The following is an 11,596-nucleotide window of genomic DNA, read 5'->3' as shown; positions in this document are numbered from 1 at the left end:
TCCCTGTCCTCCCCAGCAGAATGCTTTATTATGAGTCTTAAACCCCTGACCTTCCTCCTCACTGAGGCAACCCACCCTGGCAGGCAGCTGTGTAGCTAACAGAAAGGCCTTCCTGTTCACCCCAGGCACTCCCCCTTCAATGCAGACTCCCCCTATCAGATAAAGCAGCAAACAGCTTCATCATACCTTTATAAAGCCTTATCTACCAGGTGCACACGCAAACCCCAGCCCCAAAGTGACCTCTTTCAGGTTTATATGCTAAACTAACATTTTCTCCCTATATAGCCTTCACTTCAGCTACTTACCCACTCTACTACCCCAAACGCATGGGTTCAAGAACACCCCTCTGGTGGTTGCTGCTCAGGCTCCGAAAGAAATGTTCTGTGTGTTAATAGTCTACTGTTCTAATCTTATTATTATTATTGTTTTGGCTGCAGGCTGATTTGAACACCAACATTGAAGATGAATCCAGATCTTTCTATGGTGTTTCCAGCCAATATGAGAGCCCAGAAAATATGATCATTACCTGCTCCACTAAAGTGTGCTCCTTCGGAAAGCAGGTGGTGGAGAAAGTGGAGGTAGGTGCCAGAAGCAGCTGAGAACTGAATGCAGAGCACTCTGGGGTCACGTTCTGCCTACTGCTCAGCTTCTCACAAATCCCACTTGCATGAATCTGATGGCAGGCTGTAGCCACTGACCTTCATCAAGGTGATGGAAAGGAAGAGTTTTGACAGTCAGGAAACAGTGGTCTAGTGCTGTGGTATCAGATGCCCAAGGATGGGCCTGATCCAGCCCACAGCACAGTGATCTCACATGAATTCATTGCAGGTCTTTGCAGTAGTTGCTATTCCACTTAAAACGCCAGCTCTTGGGGCCATGTGATGATGTGGACCTTAGCTCTTGGTGTTTTATAAGTTTCTAGTTCTCATTGGTGCAGAGAAAACCTGACATACTCCAACCTATCCAGGCTCAGAAACCATGAGGTAAATGGGAAGATTCTCAAGCATACTACTATTCTCCTCCTCTAAACACATGATTTTTAGGCCCATAAACTGTGACAGTGGCCTGACTTGGGAGGTTTTAACTGCACAGATCTAGAAGCACTAAGTCTGCTTTATGCTTAGGTGACCTCCAAGGCAGTTTTGAACAGCAGAGAGCACAACATTGTTTTTGTGCTGGAGAAGCGAAGGTTCAGGGGTGACTTGGTGGCAGCCTATAAGTATATACGGGGTGTGTCTCAGGAACTGGGAGAATGTCTGTTCACCTGGGCACCCCAAGGGAAGACGAGGTCTAATGGTCACAAACTGCTGGAAGATCGTTTTAGACTGGATATAAAGAAAAACTTCTTTACTGTCTGAGTCTCCAGAGTCTGGAATAGACTCCCCCCAGAAGTGGTGCAAGCAACTACTCTGGATACCTTTTAAGAAACACTTGCATGCTTATCTTGCTGGGGTGATCTGACCCCCAGCTGACTTCCTGCCCCTTGGGCAGGGGGCTGGACCTGATGATCTTGCAAGGTCCCCTCCAGCCCTAATGTCTACGAAATCTTTATTCCTGGGGTTTATTGAAGACAAACCTTTTGAATGTGACCTGCCAGATAGTGCCATACATTCAGCAGTGTGTTTAGACAGGAACTTCCATCCCTACTACTCCCACAGAACAGCAAGCTCAGAGAAGGGGAACAATATGTCTTTTTAAAGGTGTGGTAAGAGCTGCTTTTCCCCCATAATTCTGCTTTAAATGTTAGCTGAAGGACAAAGCAGGTCCCTGTGGCTGAGGGCGATTTCACTGTTCATGGGCTTGAAGTGGCTAGAAGCCTCCTGGGACTCAAAAGGGAAAGTGACAAAAATCCCCTGGTGCTTCAGCAAGGCGGGGGGGGGTGTCTAAATGTGTACAGGTTAACGTGTGAAAATAAAGAGATAGTACCCCAAAAGTTCCATACTTACAGAGCAGCATGCAACAGTGAGGTGTGGGAGAGGCAAGGATTGGGCTGGGATGTGAGGTGCATATTCCCAGATATACCATTATTTCCTTGTGTCATATCAGGAAAGTCACTCAAGTGGTAAGTGCTTCAGTTTTCCCACCTGTAAAATGGAGACAGTGATATTGGCCTCTTTTCACAAAGGTGTGGGGAGGCATAGTTAGTTATTACTTGGAAAGCACCTTGAAGCCCTCAGATGACAGGTGCTGTTACACAGCAAACTTTGGTTACTACTAGTGTAGAGAGACTTTTCACACTCTCACTAAATAATTACAGCTGGGGACATTAAAGAAACTCTTCTAGAACTTCCCAGAGTGGATTATTTTTTAAAATGATTCACGAGCTCAGTGGCAGTAAAGCGACTGGAAAATGCAAATGGGCAACTCTGCTGTTACTAATGATTAGTCATGTTAATGAAGAATTGTAATCTTTCAAGCATCTCTTCTGTTTTACCCTGCAGACGGAGTATGCCCGCTATGAGAATGGACACTATTCCTATCGCATCCACCGCTCCCCGCTCTGCGAGTACATGATTAATTTCATCCACAAACTCAAACATCTTCCAGAGAAATACATGATGAACAGCGTGCTGGAGAACTTCACTATTTTACAGGTGGGCCACTGAATTGCTGTTTACTGGTGCTGTAGCACGTTGAAGCCCAGAGGGGGAGGGGCTGCATCTTTTCAACCCCCCTAGTAGCTGCCTGGATCCTCCCCTTCTCTTGCCCATTTGGACCCCTGAGGGGGTCCACCCTACCACTTCACCTATTATGCTTTGATGTTTTAGTTGCACTGGGAGGCTGCCCCTAAAGGTCAAGGGATTTACTTCAGGAGTGGCCAAATACAGCCCATGGGACTGATCTGGCCTGCCAGAGGGGCTTTATGTGGCCTGTGGTGGGTCCCTCGGTCCCGCTTGGTCCAGTCACACTCTGGCTGTGGCACATCCTGCTGCCCCCAGGTCATGCAGCAGGGCTAGGGCGGCTCTGTGGCTGGACTGCCTTTCTAGGCAGACCAGGTGGCTGCAGCTTCTTCCATCTGCCATTGCCGCTGGCCCAGCCCCATGGTACCAGTGGGGACCCATGCCACAGCCCCAACCCAGCATGCCCCAGGCCTGCTCTGGACTCGCCTGCTCATGCTAAACAGCAGCAGCACTGTCTGGGCAGAAACTCTTGCTCAGTGCAGAAGGGAAAAGCAGCCCTTCCCCCTCAACTCTGCCCAGTGCTCCCTGTTGCACCTGCCCAGAGCCCATGCTGGGCTGCCCTGCGGCTCCTCTGCGCTGCCACCACTGCCTTACGGGGCAGCCTAGCAGTGGCAGTGACAGCAGCAAAGACAAACTCCATACCCCACTTAGCCCCCACACCTACTCACACCCCCACAATATACAAGAGTAAGACTTCATTTTGAGCTATTACACAACCACCTCTACATACACCACACAAATACACACAAATCAGGACAAAAATATGTTTTTAAATAAAATTAAAATGTGTTATTGTGGATGTTTGAGTTTTAGTATATAATTTGTTTTTTTTTCCAGTTCCAAGATGGGAAACCCCCTTCCCAAATGGAGCACTTCTGGGGTGAGGGGAGGGACTTCCGGTGGCAACAACTAGGGGTTGGGGGCAAAATGTTAGGTCCCAAGATTGTGACCAGGGGACAGGGCACTTTGGCCCTCCACAGCTCGCCAAAAAACTCATTAAAACGGCCCTTCAGCCAAAATAATTGCCCACCCCTGTCTTAGATTCTTGTCTGAGCTTTAGACCCCTGGCCTTGGCCCACTTAACTGTGACTAAGGTTCTTCCACCCGTGGTCCACTGTTCCAGGACCCTAGGCTCCAGCCTTGTCCTTGCAGGCTCTGGGCTTGTGTCCTCAATCTTTGGGGCCCTCCTTCTGCTTCCCCCCCTTCTGGAGCCTGGGCCCATACCCACAGTCTATTTGTGCAGACTCAGGTTCTCCAGCAATGATAGCAATGCACCCTTAGGCACTACCTGCAGCCTCCAAGCTCCCCTCACAACTACTCTGTCCTCCAATTTAAACTTAACTCAGGTGTAAGCTGACTGCTGTCAAATCCAAAATTTGCCCCCAGCCTGGGTCTGTCACCACAGGGATGATGATTTAAGCATATAACAAAAGGAACGTGACTTTAATGTCTGGTACTGCTGAGGCTTCGTCTCAGCCTTCACGGGGTCTGGCCATACAGACCAAATCCCATTTTCTCTCTCTCTTTCCCACCCACACACCCCCACACGTTCCTCTGCTCTGGCAGGTCAGACTCAGCCCCTCTTCACAGCTGTGGTCCTGGCCTTAGGAAGCCTGCAGTCCCCTCTCCCAAAACCTGCACCCCTCTCTCGGTCACCTGATCCACCACTTCTGCCCCAGGTCTGAGTCACGGCCTGAATACACTGTCTGCATCTGGGGCAAGCAACCATCTTAAAGGGCTCTCCATCCCTGCTAGTCCCTCCCAGGACCTGGAGCCAGCTGGTTGCAACCTTGACTCTTTCCTCTTCAGTAATGGGGTAGGAGCCCCATTACAGATCCCTGAAATGTTTAAGCCATGGATGAGACAAAGATGTCCACATACCACCCCAGAGTTAGTATCATTTAGGCTCCTGCTACATATTACATATATTACACAGTTAACTAGTTAATTGCACAATAAATTTAGACCAGGCACATGTGGAAAGGAAGACCAGCTGCAAGTGCAAAGTACTTATATCACACAATTAACTAATATAGGTGCACCAATATATTGGTCACATATCAGATCAGTACCTATAAAAAGGAAAATAAAAATTATGAGGTATTGACTTTTTTTTTTTGGTGGTGTAGCCAATAATGGCACCGATAAATGCTATTTGCATGCGTGCAGCTGCATGCACGCACACAGCCAGGAATGCAGCCCAGCAGCTCGGAGAGCAGTGCCCTGAAGGTAAGCCTGTTGTGGGGGAAGGGGCATGGGGGAGAGAAGGAATGTGCAGGGGACAGATCTATGTCCCCACAGTGAGAGAGGGAGTGGGGCAGGGGCAGGTGCTGCCCAGTCAGGGCAGTGAATGGGACCCTGAGGCTGGGATCAAGAAGGAGCCATGGGCACCTTGTCTAGGGGGCACAGGGGAGGAAGGGTGGTTCCCTGCTGCTGTGCACACTCCTGGGGGAGGCATAGGGGGTATGTGTCCCCCAGATATGTGCACAAGGTGGAGGCAGGCTGCCCACTGTGGGCTCAGAGTTGGCAGAAGTGGGGCAGACAGCAGCAGTGGCACTGGGAGGGGTGGCTACAGGGGGACTAGGGTGAATTTTGGAGTGGCTGTAGCCCCCTGAGCTACTTCCTAGTGCTGCTCCAGCCCAGGGCTCTGCTCTTCTGCCTTTCCCTCAGGAGCCCCGCGCTGGCTGCACATCCCCTGCCTGCCGAACAGCAGCTGAACCTGCCCTCCTCCTGCTCAGCCCCCCCCTTCCCCCCCACCAGGAAGAGGCTGGTGCTGCTCCTGGGCCTGAGCCCAGTGGGCAGCTCACCACCCTGTGCATAAATTCCAGAGGGGCACATGCCCCCATGCCTTCCCCGGGGGTGTGCACAGTGACAGGGAGCTGCCCCACCTCCCTGCACCCCCTGGACAAGCTGCCCATGGCTTCATCCTGCTCCTGGCCCTGGGGTCCCATTCACTGTCCTGGCTGGGCCTGCCCTAGCCCCACTCCTTCCCTCACCATGGGGATCTCAATCTGCCTCCCACATGCCCCTTCCTTCCCCCATGCACTTCCCCCCTCCACAGACTTACCTGCAGGGTGCTGCTCTCCAAGCTGCCAGGCTGCATTTCTGTAAATCAGCTATCAGATCTGTATGCCAATATGGCTGATTAATAATCAGCTATTGGTATTGGCCAAGAAAATCTTTATCAGCACACCCCTATTAACTGGTTACTTGCACAATAAATTTAGACCAGCCCAACATGCACAGTATTTATAGCACCATAAGAGCCAACTAGCTACAAAGTTAATGCTTAAAAACATGTAACAATTCTATAGCTGGTTTTTATCCAGTTTTAATTTGGAAGTGTAGCAGGGCCTTTAGTGCTGTATGTGAAAATTGCATCTCAGAGCCTTTTGCAGAGCTGTCCATGAAATGGAAGTGGTAGCTGTGGCTGCATATTTGGAGAGGCCGGGGAAAGAGGGGGAAGGAGAGATGGCTTGGAAGGAGGTTGATGAGGCAGACATGAAGATACATTATGCCTAAGGAGAAGGCAAAGCTGTAGTGAAAAACATGCTTGTGCCAACATGAGTCAGGTTGAGGATCCTCACTCTTCAGTGGCTTCTTTATGGCAGGTAGAAGGAGCTCAATGGTAGTAAAGTGATTGGAAAATGCAAGGGGGTAATTCTTCTATTATTGACCTTTATTCATGTTGATGAAGAAAGCAGAGCATTATGAAGGGGACCTAAATCTTTGTTGCGGCTAAAGGATAGTTCCTTCAGCACAGGTATAGGTGGGGCATGGAGCAGAAGGGGTGGATTGTGACACACAGCACTGCTGAGATTCTATGAAGCTCTACACCCCACAGGGCAAACCTTGAGGCTGCTGTTACTTATGCTTTCAGGGCTGTCTACATTACACTGGGAACTTTTCCAGCCCCTGGGGCCCCCCTAGATTGGGAGAGTGCAAAGATGGCTTAAAGTCATCATTGACTGCCTCCACCCAAGCTGTGCATGTGTGCTGCACCTCTACAAAGGGCCTAGGGAATCCAGTGTTAGCCTTATAACAGAGGGTGTTGTGGCTAAAGCGCACAACTAGGAATCAGGAGGTCTACTTGGCCTTGGAGACCCTATGCAAGTTGTTTCTCTACTTGATGGCAAGGCTGATATAAACAGCCAGGACTTTTTTTCTGCAGAGAAATTGGATGTTTTGTATTAAATAGGACTAGTTAGTTAGTTAAATTATAACAAGCTTTTTTTCTCAAATGAAATCTGAATTTAATACAAAAATATGTTAAAGGGGTGAATTGCTTATAGCCCCTTTAAAGCTTTTTAAGTAAATATGCTGAATCTGTGAGCCTCTGTCAACAAGTAGCACATGACCTGTAAGTTCAAATCTAGATAAAGACATTTTCAACATCTTTATCAATGATTTAGATGAGGATGTGGAAAGCATGCTGGCCAAGTTTGCAGACAATACTAAGTTATGGGGAAAAGCAGTCACGCTAAGGAATAGGATGCAAATCCAAGCATACCTGGACAAGCTGGAAAGGTGGGCAGAGCAGAACCAGAGGCAGTTCAATAAGGAAAAATGTAGAGTGCTTCATCTGGGGAGAAGCAACCTGCAACATGAATATAGGTTAGGAGGAGATGTCCTGGCCAGCACAATGACTGAAAGGGACCTTGGGGTTATGGCTGATCACAGGATGAACATGAGCCGCCAGTGCGACACTGTAGTCAACAGAACTAATAGCATACTGGGTTGCATTAGCTGATGCATTGCAAACAGGGCTAAGGAAGTGATACTTCCTCTCTACTCGGCGTTGGTAAGACCCCAGCTGGAGTACTGTGTCCAGTTCTGGGCACCGCACTCAAAAAAAGATGCGGAGAATCTTGAAAGGGTCTAGAAAAGGGCCACAAGAATAACTAAGAGCCTGGAGGACAAACCTTATGAGGAAAGACTTAGTGATCAGGGATTGTTCAGCCAGGGGAAAAGCAGACTGAGGGGGGACTTGGTGACCGTCTAGAAGTATGTAAGGGGTGAATATCAGGAGCTGGGAGCAAAACTGTTCACTAGGGCAGCCCAGGGGAGGGCAAGGAGCAATGGCCATAAACAGTTAGAGGATTGTTTCAGGGTGGAAGTAAGAAAGAGCTTCTTTATGGTAAGGGTGACCAGAATCTGGACTAGACTTCCCAAGGAGGTGGTGCAGTCCCCAACCTTGGAAGTCTTCAAGAGGAGACTGGACAGACACCTTGCTAGGATCATTTGATCTCAGCAGTATTCCTGCCTAGAGCAGGGGAGTTGGACTCAGTGATCTTTCAAGGTTCCTTCAAGCCCTTAATTTCTATGATAAGAAGCAGGGGGGAAAGCATCTAACTTGAGAAGTCTGGCTTTATCAATATGACACAGTAGATCATGTACTGTGTTACAGGCTCAGGCTTATGGGGGACCCAGTGGCTATGTTACTGGGAAGAGAGACAAGCAAAGTCATTACAGGTGCTGGTACCTGGCCTCTGCCTCTACAAGAGGCATGTATGTGTCTGCTCAGGATTAAATTCTGGTTTCTATCCTGGGGCAGCCACTTGACACAAAAGAAGCATTTCCTGTCCAAAAGAATGCAGAGCCTAAACAGATAAGAAAAACAAAGTATGGACAAAAGGTATTTTATGTGTGGGGAATTGGAACAGAGATTATCTTGCAGTGGGTCACAAAGGAAGCATATGGCCCATACCTTCCAAATATGTGTCTAGTGCCTTAATCTGTCTAGGGCCTAACTGCAGTTCCCGCCCCTGCTCTCCCCAAGACAAAAAGTAAGGTGTTGTTGTGGGAGACTCCCTCCTGAGGGGGACAGAGGGGCCAATCTGCTACCCTGACCCCTTAGCCCGACAAGTCTGCTGAAAGTTAATTATCTAGTACAGTGGTGCTCAGCCTACAGCATATAAACCAGAGTGACTGGATCCAGCACAGGGGATCAGCAGCAAACACCTCATCCTGATGCATCCCCTTCCCTTCCCTGCTTGTCAGTGATCCTTGTCCTGCCACTGATCCCTTCTCTGCTCTCTCCTTCTCCCCTCCCTTACAGCAGGGGCTGCTTATTCTCTCTCTCCCTTTCTCCCTCCTTGCTCCCCTATGGCAGGTGCTGCTTACCAGGGGTAAGTCCTCTTCCTCTCTCCCTCCCCTCCCTCTGAGATTGGCAGCCACTTCCCTCCCATCTCTCTCCTTGCTCCCCTCCAGGGGCCAAAGAAGTGGGGGGGAATCTCAGGCACCCAGCCTACTGCCTTAAAAGTTTGAGCTCCACTGGTATAGTAAACAAGCAATATTTTTAACATATCAAAAGCAGTGAAATAAAAAAAATTGAAACATGAAGCTCTAGAAGTGCTTAAAGAGATGTACGTAATTATAGCGTACTCTCTTTGGTCAAAACAAGAGGTAGCAAACCTGTTATAAAGGCTCTGTTTAGCTATAAATCTATGTGATTGAACATTTGCACCGACCAATGAGAAGGCAGCTTTCTTTAGAAAATAAGTGAACTACAAATGAAAAGTTGATTGAAATGGAGGCTTTCTGCAAGGTGATTGAAACTGCTGATGTAAATCACCTTTAGCTTAGATCAGTCCTGGCTGTTCTGTAGCTTTGTTCTCTAAGCTATAAAACATGGTTAGTGGTACTCCTCTACCTTGCTGGCCATTGCCAGGCTTTATTCACTCAGATTTGGAACAAATTTGGAGGAAAGGGGCTGTATAAATGTCAGGGAATGTTATAGATGAACAGAGGAATGAGGTGGGGCAGCAGTAAGAGAGACAAGGTCCATATGCCATCATTCATACAGATGCATGATGGTAACTTCATTCCCTAGTCAGGCCCAGGCCACTGTAAATTGAAGACAAAAATAAATAAATAAATAAATAAATAAATAAATAAATCTCACTGTAATGCTTCTAGTGGGGCTTTCCATACCAAGATATCTGAGCTGCTTCCTTGCCCTCCCATCTCACAGAGCTGTACTTCATTCAGGTCCCATTCACATCTCTATAGGATGCCCTGGGTTACAGGCTGAGAATTTTCCATCCTCCTGGCTTTCTCTCATGGAGGATCCCTTGAAGTTCCAAGGTCATAACCTTTGGCTGCCAAGACCAAAATATGAATCGAAGTAAATTCTCCTAGCGCTCGTGTTTATTTCACCAGCTTAGACCCCCTCTAACTTTGCCTCGTACTCAAATTTAGCATCACATAATGCATCCGTTGCCTTATGCATCACCACTGAACTTGAACTGAAGCAGAATGATAGCCTCAGAGGGCCAATTCCCTGAGCCCCAGGGAAGGAACCTGTGGGGTGTCTATCTCCTAGAGCTGGGCAGTTCCCACCTCTGCACCCAGAGAGAAGGGAAAGGTTAGCTCTGCTGCAGAAACCAACCACAAGGTGAGAGAAGAAAACAGAACCAGACAAAAGCTAGTGGCTATGCATCCTGAATAGACAGAGGAGACTACAATCTGTTCCTCTTTGGCTAGAGCAGTCCATTGCAGGAGTGAATCTGTTCCTCTTTGGCTAGAGCAGTCCATGGCAGCAGGGCTTTTTCCATGCAACCATGCTGGACAGGTTATGAGATGAGTTGGCTCTGATACGGAGGTTACAGAAAGCCAGAAAGGCCAATTCAGCAATTTCTCTTGATCAGGATTCTGTGCTTTTGAACTGTCACTCCCCTCCTCAAATGTGGGAGCAATGGTCCCTACTGGTTCCATGGAGACAGGACTACTCCCTGCTCTCCCAGACCCTCTTGGTATGGACAGTGCTTGTTCACAGCTAGTGCGCAAGGGAGACATTTCTGTTCTCTGTAGTGCTGGGTACTCTGCTCCTTATTTCTTTCACTGCATTGGTATCCCACAAAACAGTAAGGCGGCACCTCCCCAGTTTTGATAACTAAGCTGTGGAATATCTTTCCAGCAGTTCTTCATTCCTCCTCTAGATCGTGTTCAGATGTACTTTTCTGAAAGTGTCGAAATGTTGAAAACTGAGACAGAAACTGTTCTCTCAGCTGCTTCTCCTCTTCTGCCTAGGTCGTGACGAACAGGGACACTCAGGAGACTCTGCTGTGCATAGCGTACGTTTTTGAGGTCTCCACTAGTGATCACGGTGCTCAGCATCACATCTACCGGCTGGTGAAGGACTAAAGACTCTCTGCCCCTGGACCGCCTATGGGAATATATATCTGAGGGAAAAGCCCATGCCTGAACTACCCCCACCCCTTCCTGATACCAAACTGAGAAATAAACTTACAGATATTGTGTATTTTCAGAAAAGCACCCGTGAGCCGTTTTGTGACCAAAAGGGGGGAACTAATTCTGTGTCTTCAGGTTCACACAATGGGGAAAAGTCTTGAAATTACCAAAGGGACTGGAAATCAAGGGTCACCACATACTTCAGTATCTGCTAAGCCTTCCCTTGGGCTCCACATTACATATGGAATGCTAAGTTTCAGAACAGAATAATAGGGTGCAGAGGTGCATGTGTACAAGCAGTCTCACACCCAGAGGTACACAAACCCACACATGGATGCTTGTGTATATGTACAGAGTCAAGAAGGTGGCTTATATGCACAAATGCAGTCACACATGCTTTTGAAAGTCCAATGTCAGCACACTGACATAGTTAGCTGGTAGTACATGTGCAGAGATGTGTACAGTTGGACATACACAGCAGTAACTGTGTGCACACTTATCCCTGCATGCAATACAAAAGCAGGTGCATATACTGTAGATGCTTACATATAACACCATATGCCTGTGTGTGTCCAGCTACACGTTTTGCAGGGCCATCGCACATTCCTCCCTGAGCACTCGGTAACAAATCTCAGCCTTTCTTCACAGGACTAAGGAAAACCAAGCTTTACTCCACGCTGGGGTTGTGCAAATGAGAATTCTACCTGTAAAGCTTTCCTTTG

General features: G+C 48.2%; 1 protein-coding gene across 7 annotated transcripts in view; it reads left to right on the top strand.

Annotated features, from left to right (window-relative positions):
- TEAD4 (TEA domain transcription factor 4) overlaps positions 1-10,955 on the top strand; it is a 76,113-nt gene extending 65,158 nt beyond the window's left edge. For 6 of the 7 annotated variants that reach the window (XM_025191286.1, XM_025191283.1, XM_025191284.1 and 3 more), the window contains 4 exons: positions 438-578; positions 2,442-2,594; positions 4,811-4,910; positions 10,713-10,955. In XM_025191286.1, coding sequence (XP_025047071.1) covers positions 438-578; positions 2,442-2,594; positions 4,811-4,910; positions 10,713-10,768 — 450 coding nt within the window. In that variant the 3' untranslated portion in view covers positions 10,769-10,955. The remainder of the gene's footprint in view (positions 1-437; positions 579-2,441; positions 2,595-4,810; positions 4,911-10,712) is intronic. The other variant, XM_006035111.2, reaches the window with a different exon arrangement.
- Positions 10,956-11,596: the final 641 nt, after the last annotated feature.

This window comes from Alligator sinensis, unplaced genomic scaffold, assembly GCF_000455745.1.
Source record: "Alligator sinensis unplaced genomic scaffold, ASM45574v1 scaffold1386_1, whole genome shotgun sequence".
Lineage (NCBI taxonomy): Eukaryota > Metazoa > Chordata > Crocodylia > Alligatoridae > Alligator > Alligator sinensis.
This window is presented reverse-complemented; position numbering and strand designations above follow the sequence as displayed.